General features: G+C 41.7%; 1 protein-coding gene across 3 annotated transcripts in view; it reads right to left on the bottom strand.

Annotated features, from left to right (window-relative positions):
• The window catches only part of UBE2F (ubiquitin conjugating enzyme E2 F (putative)), a 53,023-nt gene that overhangs the window by 3,283 nt on the left and 25,662 nt on the right, over nt 1-24,078 (bottom strand). For all 3 annotated transcript variants that reach the window (XM_085065736.1, XM_085065737.1, XM_085065734.1), the window contains 2 exons: nt 17,376-17,408; nt 15,179-15,241 (listed from right to left, as the gene is read on the bottom strand). In XM_085065736.1, the coding sequence (XP_084921862.1) occupies nt 15,179-15,241; nt 17,376-17,408 (96 nt within the window). The remainder of the gene's footprint in view (nt 1-15,178; nt 15,242-17,375; nt 17,409-24,078) is intronic.

The raw sequence follows: 24,078 nt of genomic DNA, 5'->3' as shown, positions 1-24,078 counted from the left end.
ACCCAAAAATAAAATTAAAAACAAACAAACAAAAAAATCCCAACAAAGCAGATTTAGCTGATTTATTATCCTTAATATACACACTACTGGTATTTCACACACTGCACTATTTGGCCAGTCCTTACAGGAAAATGTGCAGTTTACCTCATCTGTCCCTTGGCTGTGCCTACAACCACCCAGACACTGTGACAAACCCTCTAACCCACCTTCACATCTACAATTTTGTAAAATTCCAGTGGAGACAGAAAAAGATCGCAGATCAACTGCTCCTGCCCTTCCTTCTTTTGTGCTAATAATAATAACAATAGTAGATTTTTTTAAAGCAGCTCTATTTTAACAGAACACTGTATGAATCCAACATTTATCACCAAGGTTAAATTCCAGACAACTTCTACTACAACCTAACTTGTGATTTTAAGGCAACTAGGAAAGGGGACTTCTGAGCACCAGTGAAACAACATTCATTACTCAGCTCAGCCAAAGCTTTAGGATATAATAACCAGGCAGATTTACCCATTAGCCCTCTGAGAATTATACTGAAAGCCACCTTTCTTTTCTTTCCCCCCTTGAATTAAATAATAAGTATCCACACCCATCAACCCCCACACATCTCCTCCCATTTAAAAAGGAGCTGAATGAAACCTTTGAATAGTACAAAATCCTCCAGTATGAGGTGGTTTTTTTCAATTCGTGCTCCTGCCTTGCTCTCATTCCCCTGTCACTGTTTTATTTAGCTCATTCTCTGTATTATGTGAAGAGTTTTCCAAGCTCTGTAATTAAATTTAAGTTCTCTGAAGAAAGAGAAGAGTGGGGGATGAAAAACTTGTACAAAGGTATCTCCAATGAGCTCCCTGCTTAGCAGGTGCAGTCAAAGCCACATCCATTTTCATGGCCTGTGATCCTGACTACAGATTTTAAAATTCTTCTAGACACCAAGCAATTGTGATTTTACAAAATGGTGAGAAAATGCTTTAGCAGATTTCTTAGCAGCTAAGTCCTAAGCGGAAAAAAAAAAGGTGACATTTTTACTGCAGGGAAAAAAACCAACCCAAACCAAACCACACCACTGCAGCCATTGGGAAAAGAGCAGCATTGTGGGGAAGAAGAGAAACACTAAGGTTTGGACCTTTTTTTAAAATATCTGTACATAGAGGAAGGTTACAGAATTGGTGTGGGATGCAGCGACCTCCCTGCCAGGACAGAGAGAAGCTGAAGAGACACAGCGACTCATTAACATGCTGAACACATTTGCACAGCCATTTGTTTGAGATTTCACATCTTAAGCAGGAACCATTTCCCTCATGCTTCCACAAATCTTCTGCTGTCTGCCAGTGGAACAAAGATAAAGGAAGAGAAGCACTCTCTGAAGTTCCTGGGAGAGGAAGGGGCTAGGGATTAGAGGGCAGGGATAAATACACCTAAATCCTGTTTGTGCAAAGGCAAGAGAATCGAGCCAGATGAAGAGGGTAAAGCACTTCCCAAAGGGAAATGTTCCCTGGATCAAAGGCAATGTGGGTCCTCTGACTCTGCCAAATTCACCCCTGGGCTGGAGGGAGATGGTGGATGCCTGGTGAGTCCTCTGGTGCCAAAGGACTCAGGATTTGCCCAGACTGCCAGGGATCTCTTACTGCCATTTATGATTTCACCTGGGTTGCTGAAAACACAGAAATTCTCCTGGGAGTTAACCCAGGGAGCAGAGACTGCTGGATCACCCAGTGCCTGAGGTCAGGAGCTGATGTCAGGTCTCCTCTGCTCCTCCAAGGCTCCCAAGGCTGGCCCAGGCACAGTGACCACCTGGCCAGCTGTGGGGAAAGGTTATAGAATAGCCCTTCAGCAAAATTACCTGAATTATCCCAATTACACTGAGGTTGACCTCCTCTGAGCTGCAAACACACTTCCACCCATGAGGACACCACTCATTCCCAGGAGAGCCTATGTCCTTGGGATCTGAGATCTTAATGGATAAATGAGAAGCTCAGAGGAAATGGGAGCTGCCTGGGTCTGGCCAGAGGGTTTTGCAAATCATGCTCCACTCAAGGCAAATGATGTTCAAACTAACCTGACTGGGCAGGTGAGGCACAGGGGGAAAGCAACTCCAAGAGTTCAGAGTCCCTGTTGGCACTGAACAACCCTGCCATATGTTCCCTTTCAAAAGCCATGGATGTTTCTGAAGGATGCAAAGCAAAAGCTTTCCTTTTAAGCCACTTAGTTCCCTAAAACATCTAAAACAAAAGCTTTAAAACATCTGCATTTCTTCCACATTACCTCAGAAAATCAAACCATCTGCAAAAGCTTAATCAACTTTGCTGAACCTGAGAGAGGCTCCATCCATAATCAAAGTGTTATGGAAGATAGTTAATGGTTTCTATAAATACTTGCAGCATTAGGAAAGTAATGTTTTTCCTATTTACATCTGTTAGCACAATTAGCAGCTGTGCTGTTGCTCATTTGCACATGCTATTTAATGTACTTTGTGCTCGCTGGGAAAAGCCTTCAAAGGCTGGAACAAGGACACAGAACATAAAATGGGGAGGCAATCCAAGAAAAACCCCAGTGCAGCTCTGTAAATGCAGGAATGCTGCAGAAAAACAAAGATGTATTCTAGCATGGCTGCCACGGTTTCAGTGAGAACAACAAACACCAAACAGGCTGGTTGGGGGAGCAGAGGAAGTGAAGGATTTACTGCAATAAATATGGAGACAAATAAATGCAATGACTCACTGGGAGAATTGTTCTGCAAAGATGGTTTTGGACTGGGATGGAACTGTTGTTCTTAATAAGCCATTAAGCTGTAATCAGAGAGTAATAAAAACCCCACAACAAAAATTAAACAGCTTCCAAAAAACCCACATCAAGCTTGAAAGCCTTTTGGGGCTACATTCTTTTCCAGTGTGGTAAAAGCTCGGAAAACTGAGGTTAGCCAAAGGTGAAGATCTACTTCAGTTCTTCAGATACACCTTGTGGGTGCTTTTAATTAAAACAATTCTTCAGTATTTTGTAACCCCTTCAGAAGAAATCAGGGATGAGACACTTGATTCAGTAGCCAGGAATAAATGTGAGTTTCTTATTTTACCTGAAGAAGGTTAAAAGCACTGCCACACTTTCATCACTCCAGTTTTGTGCTGTTATAAATAAAAAGCAGTGTTCTCACAAATGTTTGGAAATAGCTACTTTCCATCAGGAAATTTCAGGGTATCAAGGGCTGCTGCAGGGCTATCAATTTAAACAAGGGGAAAGGGTTAAGTAGAAAACCTCGTAACACACCAAGGACAGAGACAAATCCCAGCCCAGAGGAAACTCAACCAGCACAGCAAGGGTGAGACCACACTAAATTAAACAGCATTGACTCAACTATTCTACAATGCAAACAACATCAAAAATGAGGTACACACAAAGCCAGCTTGAAGCAAACACAGTGAGAGGCAGCTCTGGGTCAGCTCTGTTGATGTCCCAGTCTTGAGCAGTACTAAAGAGCCCTTCTGCTCTCTACCCTTCCCTAAGCTAAGAGCCATCCACCAAGGTTTTGACAAAGCTCGACACTGAACAAGTTGAAAATGAAAATATATTCATTTGCATCCTACATTCTTGGACCCAGCCCAATAATCAAAAGCCTGAGAAGTTCCTGTTTTCAAAATAGGCTTTTTTTTTTTCCTGTTTCTGTGGGTCTAGAAGTAGCTGTATCACCTCAAACTGTTTTCTAACACAGCCCTGGATCACACAGTAAACCCTTGGGAACTTCCTTTGTACACTATAATTTCTCACTACAAAAGACTGACCTCACAACCTTCACATCAGAATAATTTCAAAATCGTGTGGAAGAGTTGAAAATAGAGAAACCCAGTTTGAAGATGAACTGAAAACAACTAAAAATTGTAAGAGGTAATCCAAGGAGATGTTATGAAAAGGAGAGCAGAATGCATGCAAGCAGAGCAGCTAGTGTGACAAAGTACACAATTTTACAATGAATTTTACAATGTCACTCTTTCTGTAAGCCTTGAGAATTAATAATTCACAATGAAGAAGCAGTAGCTTCAAAGCTTTGACCTCAATTACTTCTTCAGCAATTTTAACAGCATATATCTTTCCACTGTTGGGACTAAGAGCCAGCAGCACTGAAAATGAAAAAATCAGAGCTGCACACAATCCCCTAAAAATTCATGCATGCAGCAGTGTGACCACTAATTACTTCAAATGTTGCTAAATAAGGAAGAGGAAAAAAGACAAATAAAAATAAAGTAAAAATACGGAGATCTCGTGATCAGTAGGAAGGAATGGAACACCCTGTGGTGTTTGAATAGCTTGTGGAGAGTTCTCTTTACCAAAATAAAGCCTCACTCAGTGTGCAAGAGCCTGGAGTCCCTGCAGCCAGGGAATGTCTAGCACAGGCAAGAAAAGGCTTTACAAGACACATTTAGCAAGCAAAGACAGCAAAACCTGACTGCTCACAGATTCTCAGACTCTCATCACTACTGCCCACACCCACACAGCTTTTCCTTGGCACTTTCCAGCACCTCAGCCTGACCAGGAGCTGAGGGCAGGGCAAAGCTCAGAGGCTGCTCTGAGCTGGATGTGCCCACAGAGCTCTCCTGGGGGCTCCAGCCCAGCCCAGCCTCTCTGTGCTGCTGCTGACAGTTTTGGTGACAGCTACAGGAGATGGATGGAAAGTCTCTGCTGCTCTGTCAAATCTGATGGAAATCTGTGTGTGTGTTTAAAAGCTATGGGGATTGAGGGAGGCTGGGATGAGGGGACAGATGGATGGCATCACTGCACAAGCTTTATTTCTTTGCCAAAAACAAAGCAATTGCTAAAGGTTCACTTCAGTGAAGCTCCAGGACAAACTGATTCAGGACAGAGCAAGTAAATGGGCACTGGGGGAACCTGCTGAAAGGCTGGGCTCAGCAGGCCATGATCAGTGGCACAGCATCACCACAATCCCTGGAGATCCCTGCCAACCTCAGGGATTCTCTAAAATACTCCCTGGAAATGTCTCAAGGATGAAGTGCTGGAAAGGCTGCAGCTACAGAACCAACACCCCCTCTAAAGTGATTCAGAATCATTTCATTTGGTTTCGCTGGCCATGAGCAGGAAAGAACAAAGAAATGTTTCTATCACGTCCTTTAACTCGCAGTTACATTAAAAACAAGATTATTTTCATGCAGCCTGACAGCTGCCTTGCCAAGTTTTCCAGAGGCTCCTTACTTTCATCATTATCCATAATTTTTACTTCTTCAACTTATTCTGCTGCTGTTATAAGACTATCAGACTGACAGACTCCAAAATTACATCCAACTTTCATCAGAGAAGTGAAAGGATAGAAAACAAAAATGCTTTAGAAGTGATGGTGGCACTGAGGTTGACACATCTCTCCATACCAGTGACGCACCAAACATAGGAACACTTTGTTAAAAGGATAATTTTCAGTCTTGGGATATGGAGGAGGGAAACATCAGGCTTGTCAACTTTGTTTCCTTCACCCTCAGCTCCACAGAAACTCTTCTGTTCTACATCTAATTGCTATTATCTTGTATTTCAGTATGTTCAATACCAGGCTGTTTAATTTATAATATATGGAGGGACTCCCCTCCTTCCCCTACCCAATTACTCTTTTTTAGTCAAAGAAACTTTAATCAAAAAATTACCTTAAACATGAAGTGCTCCACAGTTCTGAATCTCTCCCCACTTACAATAATTTACATTAATCACATTAAACTGATTGCTCCTAAGGATAAGGCAAAAAACTTTCTTTCAGCTATTTTAGCAGCTATCTTGTACTATAATGCCTTGTGCAGGATATAATCCTCCTGATGACAGCCTTTGTTTCTATTTCTAAAAGGATGGTCATAGACTTTAATCACAAATGAGAGAAAATTTCCTTTCAGCCCAGGAATTACAGCTGGGATTGCCAGTAGACTATAGCAAATACATCATGGGTGAGTGGCCACTCATGCTAAGCCACTGCCAACCATGAATAGCAACTTTTCTCTCAGCAGCACAAGGAGAAGGGTTTCAAAAACCCTGGTGGAGCCTCTTTTTGTCAGTCCCTGGCAGTGCCACAGGCTCCTCAGGGGAGAGTGGCTTATCCATGCAGCTCTGCCACCCTCAGCAACTCAAACCTCAGCCTTGCACTGAGCTCCTTGCCAAACATTCCTTACTCTATCACAAGCCTGTAGGGCTGAAGTTTCCAAAATGTAAGAGAGGAAAGCCCTAGGATGAGAGCCTCAGCTGTGATTGCAGCCAGTGCAGCCCAGTGCTGATTTAAGCCACAGGCCAATCTCAGTTCTGACAACCAGAAAAAGGATTTCTTTTGCAGGCAAATAAAAAAAATAGAAAGTAGAATGTCAAGATTAAAAAAATGATTGCTTCTTCCCTTGTGCATTTTAGCTTATGTGTGGAATGGAACCTTTGGCACCTGCAAGTACAAAGGGCAGCACAGCAGAGAAAAGTGGTCTGTATTTACTCCTTCAAAAGTGAACTTGTCAGAGCAGAGATAAAGCAGGTGAGAAAGGCTGTCTGTGTAGGAACATTACAGCAAGACTGAGACACGCAAGGAAAGGATAAGAAACAGAATGGAATTTAAATGTCAGGGTATTAATCCAGGACTAAGATGATCCAAATGAATGCCCAGCCTCCCACCACTCTATTGTCCTACCCGGGGTGAATCATTTCCCTCTCCACAGCACTCCAATTCTCATCAGCAAAGTACCACAACAGCTCTCCAGCATTTAGATTTAGTTTGGTCAGCCAGCATTGCAATTTGGGGACAAGAGATCCTATTCTATTCACACAAACCTAAATGTTTAATTCTAATTCTAGAGTAAACCAACATTAACCACGTCATGATACCAAAAATAAAAAGCCACCTATTTTTGTTTAAACCCATTTTTCAGTTTATGATAAAAGATACCAAAATGAAATCACTTACAGTTGCTATTAAACATTATGAGGAAAACAAAGATGAGGTGAAAAGCTCAGCTTGCCTGTAGCCAATGGAGAAAAAAAACTAAATTTGTAGTGGTAAAACATCAATTTTCACTCCTGATGAAGCAAGTAAGAGCCTTAAACCAAAGGATCACTTTTGTTGCCACCTGTTAAATCTTTCAGTGTTATCTACCTATTTAAAGTTTGCTGGCAGACATCTGTGAGCTTTCAGAGAATATGAAACAAACAGAATATTCCAAATATGCCCAGACCTGGTTTACTCTTTCCCCTGTTAAATGTAATCCCCATTTCTTTTTCCAGAGGGATTTCAGCCCAGGGGTTCATATGCTCAATGCTACAAAGGAATCAAAAGCAGCTGCTGGTTTGTGCACCAAGCACTGGAAGGGCTGTGGAAGATAAAAGGGCTGATTTTGAGGTGAGGGATATGTTAATACCCCAGGAGGGTTAGATGGTGCAGGAATGAAAGAAACCCAGCTCCCTCCAGCTCACATTTCACTGCTGGGGAGCACACACCCCAACAGGCTCTCTTGGCCAGCAGCACCATGAAAATGAAACACAGTAAAAGCCACTGGCCAATCCTCCAGGATAAATCTCTGTAATCCAAGCACACAAAATGCCTGACCATGAGCTGACACAGTGGAGGAGTCATGTAATAACCAGCATCCTTATGATACTCCCAGATGAGGAAATCCAGGGGGATGCTTGATTCAAGGCCTCTGAATAGACATGGTTGTTAAACTGCTCCTGCAGAACTTATAAAATGCTGATTTTTTTTTTTCCAGTGCTAAGACACAGTACAAAATCTGCTGAAATTAATGTGGCTGCCCCTGGATCCCTGGAAGTGTCCAAGGCCAGGCTGGACAGAGCTTGGAGCAACCTGGGATAGAGGAAGATGTTCCTGCCCATGGCAGGGGGTGGAACTGGATGGTCTTGAGGCTTCCTTCCAAACCAAACCATTCCGTGACTATGTGATATCACAAGGAAAGTAATTTGGAGGGTACATGATAAATGTTTCACTACTGAAATAAAGATCTTTCAAGACAGCAGGAAAAAAATATTCTGGCTCTGTAGCTTTCGTTACTGAATTATTCACACTCCTGACAAGGCAGGCAGGACATGATGACAAGCTGAAGTTTTCAGATAAGCTCCTTTCAAGTCTGCCAGCACAGGGCTGGAATCCATGGAAAAGCCCCACTCCCTGACAACACTTCACTTGGCAGCTGTAACCAATCCCCTTCTCTCCAGTTACTCTACCAAAATGAATGCAGGACAAACCAAGGCAGTACTTGAAGTCAAGCACCAGCACGGTGCTGGAAAAAAGTTCCAGAAGATTTTTGTTTATTGCTGATTTACCACTCCTGTATGCCACGTTCAAAAGGTCAAACTTGGATGCTTTGATGTTTCAACCCCTTAAAAATAATTCAGCTGAAAGTGTTCATGCCTTATGAGCAGCTTGCACACCCAACCCCAGCACCACTGCTCCTCCAACACCAGCTAAAGCACAATGATAAACTTTTTAAGATAGAGAATAAATTCAAGTAAATGTTTCTGACATAGTTTCTGTTAAGGCAAATCTTCCAGCTGCCTTGAGTCATCACTAATCTTCTGACATTTGAGCTTAAAAATGATAATAGTAATTATCAGATTTCTTCATATATCACTGTCACTGCTTGAATACACACTTTTATAAGGATATATTCGGAAAAATTTCCAGCTGGCTGTGATGGGAAACCATTTGCAAGGTTGAAAAGTCTGACAAAGAGAACTGGGCTAAAAATAATGAGTGAATGAATTAAATGAGCATTATTCTTTAAAAATTCCTTAGGGACAGCTTAGAGAAAGTAGTTTGCCATTAAAAGCCCTTAGAGTGCATTCCCTGGATCTAATCCAATGAAGAAACATTCAGATGGAAACATGATACAAGCTTGGGTAGCAGAGAGCTGGTATTTGACTTTTGACCCACCCATGTGCTTTGGAATACTCTGCAAAAGAACACCATTTCAATTGTTCTGTTCCTTCAAGGACCACTACCCATCACAGGAGCATAGCTATTGCACATAACTCACAATTATCTGGAAAATAAAATGCTGGTTTAGAGCTACTTCTAATGCTTTTTACCACAAATAGTATCTCCTCTGAAATGTAAACTGACAATATGCAACATCCACAAACTTCACAAAATTATTTTAAAAAACATTTTATATACTGTGTTTTATATTAAAAAATCTTGGACCGTTTTGGTGATTGCTATCCAAACAAGTTGTTTTGCACCCAAATTGGCCAACAATCACTACAGATCTGTGGATCATATTTCTAATTCCCAGACAGATTTAAGCCTCAAGCAATTCAACCAAAAATAACTGAAGAAAAGCAGATTCTAAGCAGTTTGGAGATAAGGAAGTAGCAAGAAAAAGACCTGATGTCTTCTGAACAGGAAGAATCCCTGCAGGAGCTAAATATTCAAATATGCCTTTGACATAAAAATGGTAACAAAGATCAGGTACAGTAGAGAAAGAAAGAAAGAAGCTACTGTAAGATCACTTAAATGAATTACTTTAAACCAGAAGATCTGAGGAAGAAATACAGATAATGAATATTTTTCCCCCAAACTTCCAAGTTTAATTTTATTTTGTATTAGTTTGCCTGCTCAGAGAAGCCAGCAAACCTGTGGCACACTGGCACTCGTGCTTTTCATTCAGGTGTACCCAAGAGCATTTCAAACACACTGATCTCCTGAGACAGAAAATTACATTAATAGAAGAAAACTAACTTCATGATCAATGACAAGAGATAAAGTAGAATCCAAATTTGAAGGCATTATTTAGTTTCAAATGCTTTTCTTCAGCTACACAGAAAAATGGATTTTGAGGGAAGGCTTAAATCTAAATATAATTATGCCCTTTTTATGTATAAGCACAGAAATAGAAAGCCAGGAGGATAAAAGTATGGCTGGCCATGACATTATTTTGGAGAAGTCTTTAGAAGGATCAGATCTGACATGACACAGAGACAGCGAGCTCTGGGACTCTCCAGCTGTCTAAAGGCACCATCAGGCCAAGGACAAAATCACTCCAAATCTCAGCAGAGATAAAAGATCCCAAATCTGGCAGCTCCTGTATTTAGCACCCTGCAGAATAAGACAGAAACAGAAGCACCAGGCTCCCTGACTAGTGTTTGGTAAGACCTGAGGTGAGACCCAAGGACAGGAACTCCTTTCCACTTTGAGATGTGCTTCCCAGGCCACACTTAGTAGTGTCTGATAGGAAAAAAACCAAACCCACAAGCAAAAAACACCCAGCAAGAAGGAAATCACTCTTGGTGAAACAAGTTCTACAATCTCAGCTTGCTGCTGGTTTTTGGTGGCTCCAGAAGTGAAGAGGCTGTGCTGGGCAGTGACAGGTTTTGATGCAAAGGGACAATCTGGGGGAAATTTAACTTAGCGTGCTTCCAAAGGGATGCCTCAAGATCTTCTACAGAAAATCTCTATTTGTTTCTGATTTTCATTACTTACTGGCTGACAACCTTCTCTTCCCATGGCTCACCTGTTGTCAGGAGGTATCTGGCCCAGCCACTGACACTTTGTCAGGCACTGCTGGTTCTTGCCCAGGGGTTTCATGGAATTCCACACTGTTTTGGGTTGGAACCTCATCCCATTTCCCTCACTGCTGCCCTGGACAGCACACCTTCCACTGTCCCAGGCTGCTCCAAGCCCTGTCCAACCTGGCCTGGAGCACTTGCAGGGATCCAGGAGCAGCCACAGCTTCTCTGGGCAATGCAGAAATTAAGTCTTCTCTAAAAATTCTGAACTGTTTGCTGTTTAAGGACTCTCAAAAACTGCATACAATTATGAAAGATTATAACAACTCTTCAGTGAAATATGCACTCAGCAACTGTTCCTAATTATCAATGGAATTTCTAACAGAATTAGATTAGAGCTCTCAGTGGTGAAGACGAGGCGACAGTCCTCAAGTAACTCCAGGAAAACATTCATCCCACAAGGCTCATTAGAACCATCTCCACAGACCACAAGCAACTGAGGAGGGACTGGGTTTTCTAAGCCCAGTTTCCTAAAGAACTGAGGTCATGTAGGGTAATTACAATCCTAAGAGGAAACCTTAAGAGGCAGCTTCGGATTCCGTAACACCACGAATTTCATAAATCCATCTCCACAAAAACAACCCTGAAATAAAACCCTTATTTTCTTTATCACCCAAAGAAACCTTTAATTAAAATAAAATTTTTAAAAAATTGCAGAAGTCAAGCCAGAACCAAACCTCTCCACACAAACCTATACAACATAATTCAGCATTAAATGCTGCTTTCCAAGGAGGATGCAAATAAAATCAGGGCTCACTAGAATTAAGTAAAAAAAAGTTTGTGTTTAAAGTGGATCCTTGACAAACACACACCTACTCCCATCAGATTTCTCAGCTCTGGCACTTCAGAGCTGCAGGTAAATATGATAAGCTGGATTTTTACAAGGAGGAAAAAATTCCCTGCCAAATGCAATCTACCTTAGACTTTCACAAGGACACAGCATAAAGCACTGAATGCTGACGGATGGGTTTCACTGAGATGGAAAGATCATGCAGGAAAACAACACAGGGAAATGTTACTCAGTTTCTCCTACTTCTGAAACAACTCCAGATTACATGGATGAAAAAGTAAATGAGTATTTGTAATCTGCAGGATGACAAAATTTGATTTAGTCTTTTAAACTGCATAAAATACAGGTTAAATTCAATTAAAACAGGACTTGGCATTAGGGTTCTTGACACAGCAGGCTTAGGTGAGGAACAGAGCTAAGCAATACTTAGAAAACCATTTCTCCTTTAAGCCACATGAAGTGTGCAATGAATCTTCTGTTGTGTGTTATACTTGAAGCTTTGAAATGTTTTTTGGCAAAAGTAAACACCACTAGGAAATGTAAGGGCTTTTAAGGATCTTGGTGGATTGCAATGTCCTGAGGTAGCATCCCAAACCAACCATGACAGATGGACATATGGAAAGTATTTGCTACATTTCAGCTAACAAATCACAGACACAGAGCTCACAGCACCTCTGGATGAGGAATACACAAGTCCTGAAGCACTGAATCACTTGGTTTTCTAGACAAGTTCTATCCCTGTTTTTTGCAGTATTCAGCCCACCTGGCTGCCACAGAGCAGATCAGTAAAGCTCTGTTTCTTGGCTGTATAAAAACCAGCAAACCCTACAATTTTTAGCACATCATTTTTAAGTGAGCAGTCATTTAAACTTAAATACTTGTTCACTGCTTTAGAATTCATGGAATTTACTTGACTGACAATTAATGGCTCTGGCCATCCACATTAATTACTGACAGACTGACTTCTGTGTTAAATGCAGAGTGGTCCCAGCTCATTAATTAGTGAGAGCTTCTTTAAATTCAGCCAGAAAACTCAGAGCACCAAACTGCTGAGATTGTATCGGCGTGAGAAGACTGAATGTTGGGAAACTCCTTGCTTAGTTCACATAGAGACATCAACCATTGTTTTATTCTGATTTATTGAGCTCTACACCAAGAGAGGATGATTGCTTATCTTCCAGTGACTGTGACCCAACTGCAGAGTGATGTGGGCACCAGCAATGTCCAGCATTTGTGAAAAAAGATGTTGATGACTCTGCCCAGATTTGTTGTACAGCCTTTCAAAAAGTTACTGGCACCTGGCAAAGTGTGTGTGGGAGAAGTGCAGAATGACTAAAGCTGCATAAACAATCATATTTACTTTAAAAAATAATCTGTAAAATTTACTTGGAAGTTGGAAAAAACAAGTTCAGTAACTGACAGCTCCTTCCTGGAGCTGAAGGAGGTCATGGAGGGCTGGAAGCTGAAGCTACACTAATACCCATCTCAGGCAAACCAGGTTAATAAAGCAATTAATTATAAAAATCAAGCTCTGAATTTTGTATCATTTTACATCTTGGAAAAAGGCAGCTTTCTCCAAAGCTACAACTATGTGCTCAGTTATAATCCACAGCTTTAACACAAAAATGGAGAGGTACCCTGCACAGGAAGGGATCATAACTGTCCCTTCCAGCCTGAGCTAACACAAACATTCCCAGGAATCAGCAATAAGGATTTGCTATCTCTGATGTGACTTTTTCCAGGATCTGCAAGGCAGGAGTCATTTGTGATGACCTGGAACTGCCCAAAGCCCCTCAGTTCCCCATAACCACAGGCAAGGGCTGGGATTAGCTGTTACCCTCTAAGGCAGCCAGGCTCAGCCTGCAATGTCAGCAAAGGAAAGCCAGGATTTCAAATCCCAAGGGACAGCAGTGAAATCCTCAGTCATCTCCCCTGGGGGAACCACAGGAGACAGCCTGAGGTGCAGTGGTTTGCCTGTTACCACACACCCCAGGATTTTCCTGTGGGATCTGCTGGACACAGATGTTAGTGCCCAGAATTCTTTCTGTACAGATGTATTTGCACATCTGTTCATACAGACAATGTGCATGCAAGCATATGTATCACATATATATTATTGGTATAATTCCATTGCACATGTAAACAAATCTCAGAGGAAAGGAAACTAATTAGCATCCCCATATTAATCCTGTTGGGCATTGCAAGTATTTCTGAAGAGCCAGGGTAGGCCCACAGCACTCTGACTCCACAACAAATATCTATATCTGTTTATATACAAGATATCTATGCCAGAAGGAGGCAAAAAAAAACCCAACCTGCAATTGCAGCTTTTTCTCTCCCTTGAGTTATTTATTCTCTCCACAAAAGCATTGCTGGGCATTTTTTCTGTCACCACAAGATATAAAAAGGGAAAATCCAGCCCCACCTGGTGCTGCTATTATCAATGAAATACCTATACTAAACTGAGATAAGCTAAAAAAAAATTAAAATGGCATATGAATTGTACAGAGGCTTATGAAACTAAGAGTTTCATAAATAAAAAAATGTTTGTTCCAAAACTATTTGTAATTTAAAAGACCACCAAAACCCACCCAGTTTCCTTTTTATTTTTTCAAACAACTTCCACACATTTAGTGTAGCAGTACCTATTCTAAGTGCTCACCTCTAGTTTTGAGGCAGGTGTGTCTTTTAAACCAGGAAACATTTTCCTTTCTGTGGATTCCCAGATTTCCAGTTTCTGAATGAGGCTGAGAGGTGCAGGATAGCAATTTCAACCACCCAGGGCCAGGGGGGTGGAGTGGGATGAGCTTTAAGGTCCCTTCCAATCCAAACCATTCTGTGATTCCACGATACAACAAAACCACAAAAACCCCTCTCTTGCAGAGTAGGTTTCTAAACAATTTTTTCCCAAATTAGGCTTAGGGTCTCATCTCAGCCCTGCAAACACTGATGAATACCAGAAGAGCTACAAGATCTCACTAATCAAAAAATAGCTGGAAAGATGAACTTGCAATCCTGATATTTCCTCTTGAAAAAATGAGATAAATTAGGTGCACTGCCTGACTGTATTTTCAATGAACTCTTCAAATCAACACTCACTTACCTGCAAGCTTTCTTCAACCTTAAAGGTTAACTTCAACAAAAGTGTCGGAAGAGTTTAATTAGAACAGGAGATCTTGAACATACTAAGTGTGAGTTCCCTGTGCTTGAGGAATGAATCTATCTAGTGTAACATAATGGAGTTTGGGAGATGGATACGAGGAAGAAATTGGCACTTTTGCTCACAGGTGAGCAGTACATCTCACCACTAATCCACACTGTGTTTTGCTGTGCCCAGTCCATAATACACACATCAAAATTAGGATCAGTAAAAGGAAAATAAAAGTTTCCGCTCCTGTCCTTTAAACTTGCCCAGATTTCTCCTGGATTTATAAAAACATGCAATATGAAAGAGTATGGAAAGAGACAAAGAAAGAAGAGATCTTCTCACAAGTCTTCTGAGGTAAAGGTCACTCATGTCAGCATGCCAAAGCAACTCACCATCATCTTGCTGCACAGAACATGCACAACTTCAGGGGAAATCTCAGACACAAGAGGGAAAAGATCATCTATTTTGGGGCTGTGACTGCATTATGGTCAACAATCCCAGCATATGGTGACTAACACTACAGTGAGGAGTTTACTTTCCCAGAGAAAGCACTTTTTGTTTAAAGAACTGTTTGCTGCTACAATGAGTCACTCGACTGCCTCAAGTAGCAGCTCCAGCACTCTAAAAGGACTGGCTGGGAACTGCTGAGTACAGAATGTGTATTTGTTTAGGAACAACCTGCCTTAAATAAACCACTGACTCACCTTGTCACGCAAATGATGCTCTGCAGCCTCAATATTCAAAGGATCGTCAAAATTCAAAAGATCCTGGAGAAGAAACAGAGAGAACATTGCAGGGCTGCCCCTCACTGCATCACACAAGGAGCCCAAAGCCCTCCTGAACAAGACAATGAACAGAGCAAACAGGGCAGCAGGGGCAGTGCTGTTTCCTCACTGCCTTAGGGGTGTCCTTGCCAAAGGTAAATGCAGATGAGTTGGATAATTGGAAACCAAACCACAGGACAATTAAATAACAACAGCACCAAGGCATTTAAGCCCTTCTGGTGCAAGCCACACACAGTCCCATGACACTTCTCCCCGAAGTGATGCATTTCTACTGGAAAACAGTTTTAAGCCAAATTCTGGAGGAACATTCAAACCTTCAGGAGACACCATTCCTGTTTGTTTTTGCTCAAGGGCAAAGTAAACCTTTAAAAAAACCTCTGCCAACAGCGCGGTGATAAAGAAGGAGTTTCCTTAACGACACCTCCACAGCAAAGCTGTTTAATTTGCTCTGTGAAGAAACTATGTAACCTACAGCCTGACAGGGAGGTTTTAGAGCTCTGGGAAAAACAGGGAAAACCAGGGAGGTTTTAGAGCTCTGGGAAAAACAGGGCCTAGAGGAAAAAGAGTGCAACGCCATCAAGAACTAAGGACATGTGGGGTGAGGGAGTGGAAATAGTAAAAATAAACCTCAGGTCTCTCAGTTTAATCTCAAATATTAACTTTGGAAGGAGAAAGGGTCTGGGGTCAAAAACAATGGAGAAGGAGAATCATCATTAAAAATAACAGTGAATCCCAAAGCCCCTGTTCTGCCTGCAGCCCAGCTCCTTTCCCCACTCTAGGATCAGCCTGTGACACAGTGAAACAGCACTGTCCCACAAGTGTGAAAGTCTCCTGGCAGTCCCTGACTCATCTTCAAGCAACAAACCCCACGTTTCACTCAAATCAGGACACCAACCCACCTCATTTTCATTCACTGTCCTCAATAAAACCCCACATGGATCTGCCAGACCAGCGTTACCCCAGTGCCAGCTTTCCAATGCCTACTTATTTGTAAGAAGCTGGGTGTGGGGGAAATTCAGGAGAGAAGCACAGCTCTTCCCAGCCATGACAAATCCCTGTGGTCTCCTATACATGACCACACCTCTCCAGGGCTCTTTGCCCAATATTTTTATGAGCAGCTCTGCCCCAAAAGCCCCTCTTTGCACCCCCAGAGGATTTTTCTTTTTTCCAGTTGCTGGGAGACTGACTGTGAAATGCAACTGCCTTCTACTGGAAAGGCAAATGCTCTCCAAACTTTGACATCAAGTTCCCAAAGAAGTTGCTGGAAAAACAAATCAAGCCTTTGGGTGCCAGGAAATCCAAGCCTCCTCCTACACCCTGGAGTGGCTGGGGTGGCTCTCTAGGGGGGATGACAAATGTGGCCACCAAGTTAGTGCTGCTCTTTGCTTTCTCCTGACCTTCCTACCTAGCAGTAATGGCTGTGGAAAGGAATCCCTGGAAAATAAACTTTTGTAAAGACTTAGCCTCTCTCCACTTTTAGGGCAAAAGCAGCTGTTACATCCTGCCCACCTCTAGCAGCTTCCTGCTCGCTCCTCCATTGCCAAGGTGCTCCTGCAATTACAGGTTCCTTGCTCCCATCAATCTTAAAGGGGAGGAAATGGGATGCCTGAATAAAATCACATTATTTCTGTGACAGATCAGGTTTTATGCAAACTCTGTGGTTGGGTACCAAGGCCCTTGAATAGGAATGTAAGTGTTCAAAACAGGAATGAGACTGCAGGGCAGTCAATTCCTAAATGGCTTTTTTTTTTTTTTTTTTTTAAAGACTAACACCAACATAATTCTTTCTCAGAGCAGCATGAATTTCTATTTCCTGTAAATCAGTGGAAGGAACTTCATACTGTGTGGAAGATCCCAAACAATTTGTTATCAAAATATCCCCTAATATTTCTAATCAAAGTAAAATCCATGTACAAAAGCTGGCATTTCAGACAGTCTGGATGAGTTACACCACCAAAAGCACAAACTGATTTCGTATTTGTCCAACAAACACCCACTGAAGCCAAAGGAAATTAATGACCTAAACTTTTAGAGGCAACACACAGGGTTGGCATTAGCTGATGCTGAAACTAAACCAGGCAAGAAAAGTGAACATGCAAAATATTATTTTACTTACAGTAAATAAAGAGTTTAAGCCCCAGACAATATCCTGCAAAGGAAAAACACAGTTAGTCAGACATGCATTTCAGGAGTTTTGAACATGTTCACAAACTTTATTTTTCTATTAATCCATGAAAGAACTAGGAAAAAAATCTAGATTAAGAGTGATATTTTACTAAATTAAATCAAAATGTTGAAAAAGCTTTTCCATTTCGTGGCCAGTGGCCACTTGATATTTAGGTCAGCAAAAAAAAAATCAAATACTGCATATTCCAACAGAAGATCAGATCTTTCTGTGTGTACAGGAGCCTTATTCCTGCTGCTTCTCCACTCAAGGAGAGGAATGATACCTTAGGATTTGCCACCAACTGAAAACTGCACTGCTTAGTTTGAAGGGTGGGTATAAAACTTAATTCAGCAACCTATTCTTAAAATTCAAAAGAGGTCAGGCAAATACTTGAAATTGTCAAAATATCAGAGAAAAGAGAATGAGGTGTAGAAAGAATACAGAGAAATACTATTCTTATATAAGCGTATGTCTCAAGTCATTTATCTTTTACAATATAGAGCCTCAAAATAAAAACTTCCTATGCACAGCAAAGAACTTCAATAAATGAGTGCATTTGAGCTTGTTTCCTGTTCTGGGCCCTGTGCTGAGAGTGAGGACCACAGAAATCCATATCCCTTAAGGACACTGTCCAATTATGCCCTAATGAACAAGGCACGATGTCAGCATTATGCAGCCAACAGCCTCTCACGATCCAATTTCCCTTTGATCTTGCACAAACAACCCACTCAGTTTATCTGCTTTTAAAACATGAATCTGCCCAGCAGGGCTGGCACTGTCAGGGCTTTCAGCCTCAGCACCTTCTCAAGTGTGGCAAAGACAGCAACTTTCAAATGTACTCATCGCTTTCAGTGGCAGCACAGAGACATGAACTGCACAGAAGGGATGACCCAGACATTTAATTACAGTTATCTGTACATTTTAAGACTCTAGTGCTGAGCAGTCATCCCCACTCCCAAACACCCACTCTGACAATTCCCCAGTAAGTAGGAGAAAATGGACTATTGCAAATAATGGATGGAAATCATTGTTTTGTCCTTTATTTAAGCTCTGCGCTTGTTCAACTGCTGGCACAGAAACCATGCATAGAAGAGGTTAGCAGAGCGTGGTATTCAGGAAACTTGTATCAATCCTCAGGTAAATGATTAGTACAATAAAGTGATGTGCTAAAGTCACAGAACAAAGGGAGACTTCGTGGCATGGAGAGCAGCAACAGGCAGGAAGGTCTCAATTCCCACTTGATTCTCCCATGTCCAGGCATCAGAGTGTGCTCAGCAGCTCTGGGCAGCCCCTCTGCCCCCAAAGGTCAGGAGCCCCTTCCACTGCCCCCTCCAAGGCTGTACTGTCCTTCAGGGAGGCAGAGTTACAGGAATAAATGACGTTTTCAGAATTTGCCTTTCATCTACACCATGAGACAGTAGGCTGCAGCTGGAGAACATGATGCAGAACCACAATACTGAGCATCAAAACAATCCTGAAAAGGTACAAGGTCACACTCTGGGTCTGGCCATTTCTAAGTCCTGAATGCCAAACCAGCATTCCCAGGGTTACAAACTGCCCACAGCTGCTCAAGCACCAGCATGGCTATAAAGAACAAACCAGGAGCAACTCGGTCACTGAGTTGGTTCTGAAATCCTCAAGAGCTCAGCTTCTCCTTGCACTGAACAGTGCTGAACCCTCTACTCGTCCAGAATTTCCCCAAAGACACCTGCAGAGTTCTCTCCAGACAAAACTCCTTCTGCTCCAACACCTCACAAAAGTAAATGTTGCAGCTCAAAGGAGAGATGTGATGTCGTAGTATGTGATGCCATTATATAATAAATTACTCACAAATTCTCATCTGCTAAACCCTAGTTTTAAGGCTTTGGGGTGCTTAGCTGGTTTTACAGAGATCTTAAAAAAAAAGGACACAAAACAAAAAAACCCAACAAAAACGTCTGTAAGGGCACAAGCTATCAGAATGCTGTACATTTTCACTGCCATTCTAGACCCAAAAAGCATAACAGGATTATTATTATTACTGAATAATTTACCTGTGAAATTCTTAATACCGTTTTGATGTTTCCATCTATTCAAGTTCTACTGTTTGCTGGATTGATTTTATACCCTTGCATGGCTCCATAAAAAATAATGCTAAATTACTACCAGAGGGCAACACTTTTTGTAATGAGCTTGAGGCTGGCCTGGATTTAAATCTAGGATATTGAGAAAGGGAAGTGGGATGGAACAGATGAGAAAGAGTAAAGCAAGTATTTGGTATTTGAAAAACTCAACACTGTTGAATTGCAGGAATAATCACCTAGCATTACTGGCTTCAGCAGAGCTGTTGGCTGCATGCAGATAAGCACTGGCCTGGATACTTTGGGTTTTTCCGAGGAACTAAAAGAATGTGCAAGCCACTGTCAGATTTAACAGCTCAAAAACTTCCATTCTCCTTCACTGTAATAAAGCATCAGGTTTTGGCTTCAAACGTTTACTGAATTTGCTGCTTAAATACTCCGAAAATAAAGTTTAGCCTATCTACAGGAATTTTTAAAGGTTATCTTCAGAGGTAGGAGCAGGGCAAGTGGCAACTTCAAATGTTAGCAGTGCACACCTTGATGGTGCTGCACTTCAGTGAGAACCTTCTCGTACAAGATCAGATATCTGCACCTGCCAAGGTAACACCTGACAAAGCTGTTCCCTTCACAAAGCTGCTTTTTATGGACTTGCTTCTCTGTGTTTAACATCAAAGTTACAGAGGACAAGTGCACCACTGCTGAGGGGCAGCCTGAGAGCAAAGCTGAGAGCCTCTGCTTTTGTACCAAACCTGTTTTTTGTCCCTGTCCAGGCTGGACCTGCAGCCAGAGCTGCCAAATTCCTCGAGCTGCTTTATCTTTCTCCTGCTCCAGCCGTGCCCAGGCTGTGCCCTGTGTGGTACCCCAGAGGTTTCCCATCAGCTTAGATGGGTCAGATGCCTTTGAGAGTCCAAGGCAGGTCTTGGATATGCAAGTGGGTTTATTTCACACCTAGTTTTCAGTTCAGAGGATGCAGTGATGGCACTTGAAATCAAGAGCTGGGGTTGCCAAGCAGAGCAGTACCTGGCTAAACCCACAGGGGGTGAGTGGAACAGGGAATAACGAGGGAAGCACACTCTGCTCCACAGCACTGTCACCATTTTGGGCTCAAGCAAGGGGAAGTCAACACAAGCAAGTCAGAAGATCAACAGACTGTTGTAAACAACTCCTTTATAATCATCCCTTTTCATTCTGGACTATTTTCGTGCTGCATCAGAGTGAAAAGTTACACTAAACCCCTGCCCACAGATTTATTTACGGCATGCCAAGTGAGGAGAAAAAACCTGCTGCTGCAGCAGCGTTTAAAGTTCAAGAGCAGTGACTCAAAACCCTCAATGCAGCTTTTGAAACAGCTTCTCCTAAGGCCAGGGAGTCTGAAAGCTTTGCATTTGTAGGAGGTACTAACTCAGTCACTGATCTTGCCCAGTGACAGTTCTCACCACCACTTCACAACAGCAGACAAGGATTTCAGAAAGACAACCACAAGCACTTCTGAAGAGAGAGCAAACACAGAAATTGCAAATTAAGATTTTCCTTTAACAGGCCAAGTATATTTAATACATTCATTTAAGAAGAGAGCAAGCCAGACAAGAGCACCTAACAAACTTCCAATCAAAGAAATTCCTTTAAGAGACCCAAGGAGCATTTTTGATCTAACAGACTGATTCAGTCAAAGCTCATTGCTAAGCCATTTTTCATAGGCAAACAATTTAACCCAGTCAGATGAACGAAAGGAGCATCAGTCATTTACACAAGCACATGTCTGAAGCAAATTTTTTTGGTTTGCTTGAAAAAGTGCTTGAAGTGAACCTCCAAAGCTCAGCTTGCTCTAAGTCAGGCCATGCATGGCTGTGTCCTGGGCAGCTCTCTGCTGTCCTGTCTGCCTGTGCATCACCTCAAGGTGTTTTTCCTCTTCCATTTACCTTCTTTCATCATCTCTTAAAAACACACCCAGCTTTCTCTTCTCTTCACCGCAGCCTAAAAAGCCAAGCACTCTTCATCTCACCCCACTAAATTTATCATTGGTCCTGGGGTTTAAAAAAACAGTTTTCCTTCCACAGATGTAGGCACTTTTTAGCTTATGAAAACACTTCTTCCCTCCTAAACTGTATTCTCCCAAATAAAATCTCCTTTTACATTTCCTCTCCTGCTCCTCTCTAATCTTGCAAAATTGACAAACGCTGTTTCCACCTAGAATGAGGAGATGAAGAGAATATCACCTTTTTGAGTCACCCACAAAAGCCACCTCAGCTGTCATGTGCCTGCCATCCCTGCCCATGCTTCCCACCCAAACACAACAGCAGCTTCCTACAGGGCTTTGGGTAACTTAAAAAGGCATAAACTGCTCCAGTTAGCAAACACAAAACAAGGAGGAAGGCTGGAAAACCATTTCTTTTGTACTTCAATATAGGAGAAGCAAGAAAACAGGAACAATTCCAGCCTGTTCCTCTCCCAGACCAAGCCAGCTCTAAATTGCCAAGTATGTAAGTATCCCGTAAAATCCCTTCTTATTGCTGACTCCTTGACTTTTGTCCCCATGGGTACTTCAGGGCAAGGGGATAATCCTGTATGAGTTGTTCCCTGGGGAATTCTCTGATAGCTTCTTAATGAACTACACCACAGAGATTACAACATGAAAGCCATCACTCTCTGGAGATCAGTCTGCTCAATGGATTAAAACTGAGACAAATTGCATATTCAGGAATCAACAATTTGGGGAGAACAAGTTTGGTTTAATTAGACTTACTGAGGTGTCTCAGCTCTCCTGATTCACATGCTCATAAAAACAGCAACTGTACCTAAACCAAAGATTTGGATTTGCCAGGCGACATTAAAAAGAGAAAATAAAAATTTTGCATATCTCCCATGAAGTAAAAGCTATTAGAAGATATTGAGCCTGTATTTTCACCAGCCTGGACATGTATGGAGGGGAAAGAAATGAATCACTTCTTACAAAACTGATAAAGCCAATTCATAAAGTCAAAATACAACACAATATATCCCTGGAGAAAAATTCCCTGAAGCTTATTTTAAGAAAAAACAGAATGTCAAATCTACACAGAAGATTGTCTTCAGTGGTTTATAGCTTCTCTTTCCAAATACTGGGTCTGAAGGTTTTTTTTTGTCTGGGGCTTATTCAGTTTTTAGAGCTGGGGAAGACAGATAAAAAGACCAACTCCAGAACATGATTTGAATAAATCAATAGCTGTACAAGTTTACCATAATGCTGAGAAAAACGGCCTGAGAAACAAGAATTAATGTAACATAAAACATACAGGTTTCTTTTTTCCCTTCATCCTCATGACAGTGACAGTTACTTTACTGCCTGTTTAAAATACTTCTCCTCACTAATTACAGATGATTTTGACAGCAAACCATCCATTTTCCTTAAGATGATGGATGAAAGTTTTGTACTCTCAAAACTCCTCAGGTTGATGCTTAAACATTGAGGTAAACTGGAAAAATTAAGTCACAAGCCTCTGATTTATGTTTCCAAGAGATCAGTTTGACATTTGGATGATTTCAAATGAAGTCATTCCACTGCCTGAGGACAACAGCAGAACTAGTGCACCAAACAGGACAAAAATTTGCCATTTAGTATTAAAACACTAATTAAATAAGCAAGGCTCTTAAGGATCAACCCCAAGTAGCAACAGTTTACTGGAAATGAGCCTCAATTCCTTTTAGATCAGATAATCTAATAGCACAGACAGATATTTATTAAGCTGGTATCTGAAGTCATGGGAGAGAAATTGCTGAAAAAACAGTGGTTTTCTACAGGTGGGTACAAAAAGCTGTCTGCAGATCTGCAGTTTAAGGCTACCTTGATGCCTCCCATTCCTGCTCCTGTCTCTCCTGACAGCACCAACACGAGAATGACAAAACCCAGCTCTTCAAACCACCTCAGTGAAGAACTGAAATGCACATGCACCTAATGAATACATGGAAACCTTCCAGAAAACGGTCCAGTTACCTGAGACCAGCTGGATCTACCAGACCACAGCTACAAAGAGAAGAAAAAGGACCAAATATTCGCTGTGAACATTCATCATACATTTTTAAACACTGGTTTTAACATTCCTGTGCTCAGCCTTCCACAGAGAGAGCTGCTCAAGTGTGCTTTTTATTTTTAAGGTTCATCAGCCACTGATTTATGAACCAATTTCCAGCTGTAGCTGGTCAGGGGTAATTGCAGAAGGAGTCTCACTTTTAAAACCAATCAGGCAATCAAAATACAGAGCCACTGGTTCAGTTTTTAAAATCCATCACCTGAGATGTTTCTATAGCACAATGAAAACAAGCATTTAGGACAAAGCTCAGGAATATTAAGGAGACCTATCTTAGCTAGGCAGGTGCTAATCCTGGCAAATAAGGGACAAGGAAGTGCATGCTGAGGACTAACAGGAGCTACCAGAGCATTTTTGAGTTTGAAATGGAAATTACTGAAGGGGAAGAAGCAGAGTAGCAGAGTTACAGCAACTGTGTTAAGTCACACGAGGTATTTAAAAGCTGATATTTCCAGTGACAAAAAAATCTGAGAACAGAATGGAATTAAAGTCATCTAGCTGCTTTCTGCCTGGAAAACTTCCATTTTG

The sequence above is a fragment of the Lichenostomus cassidix genome, chromosome 7, assembly GCF_008360975.1.
Source record: "Lichenostomus cassidix isolate B80296 chromosome 7, HeHo_3.0, whole genome shotgun sequence".
Taxonomy (NCBI): domain Eukaryota; kingdom Metazoa; phylum Chordata; class Aves; order Passeriformes; family Meliphagidae; genus Lichenostomus; species Lichenostomus cassidix.
The sequence above is the reverse complement of the archived record's forward strand: the minus strand, read 5'-3'. Positions and strand labels throughout refer to the sequence as shown.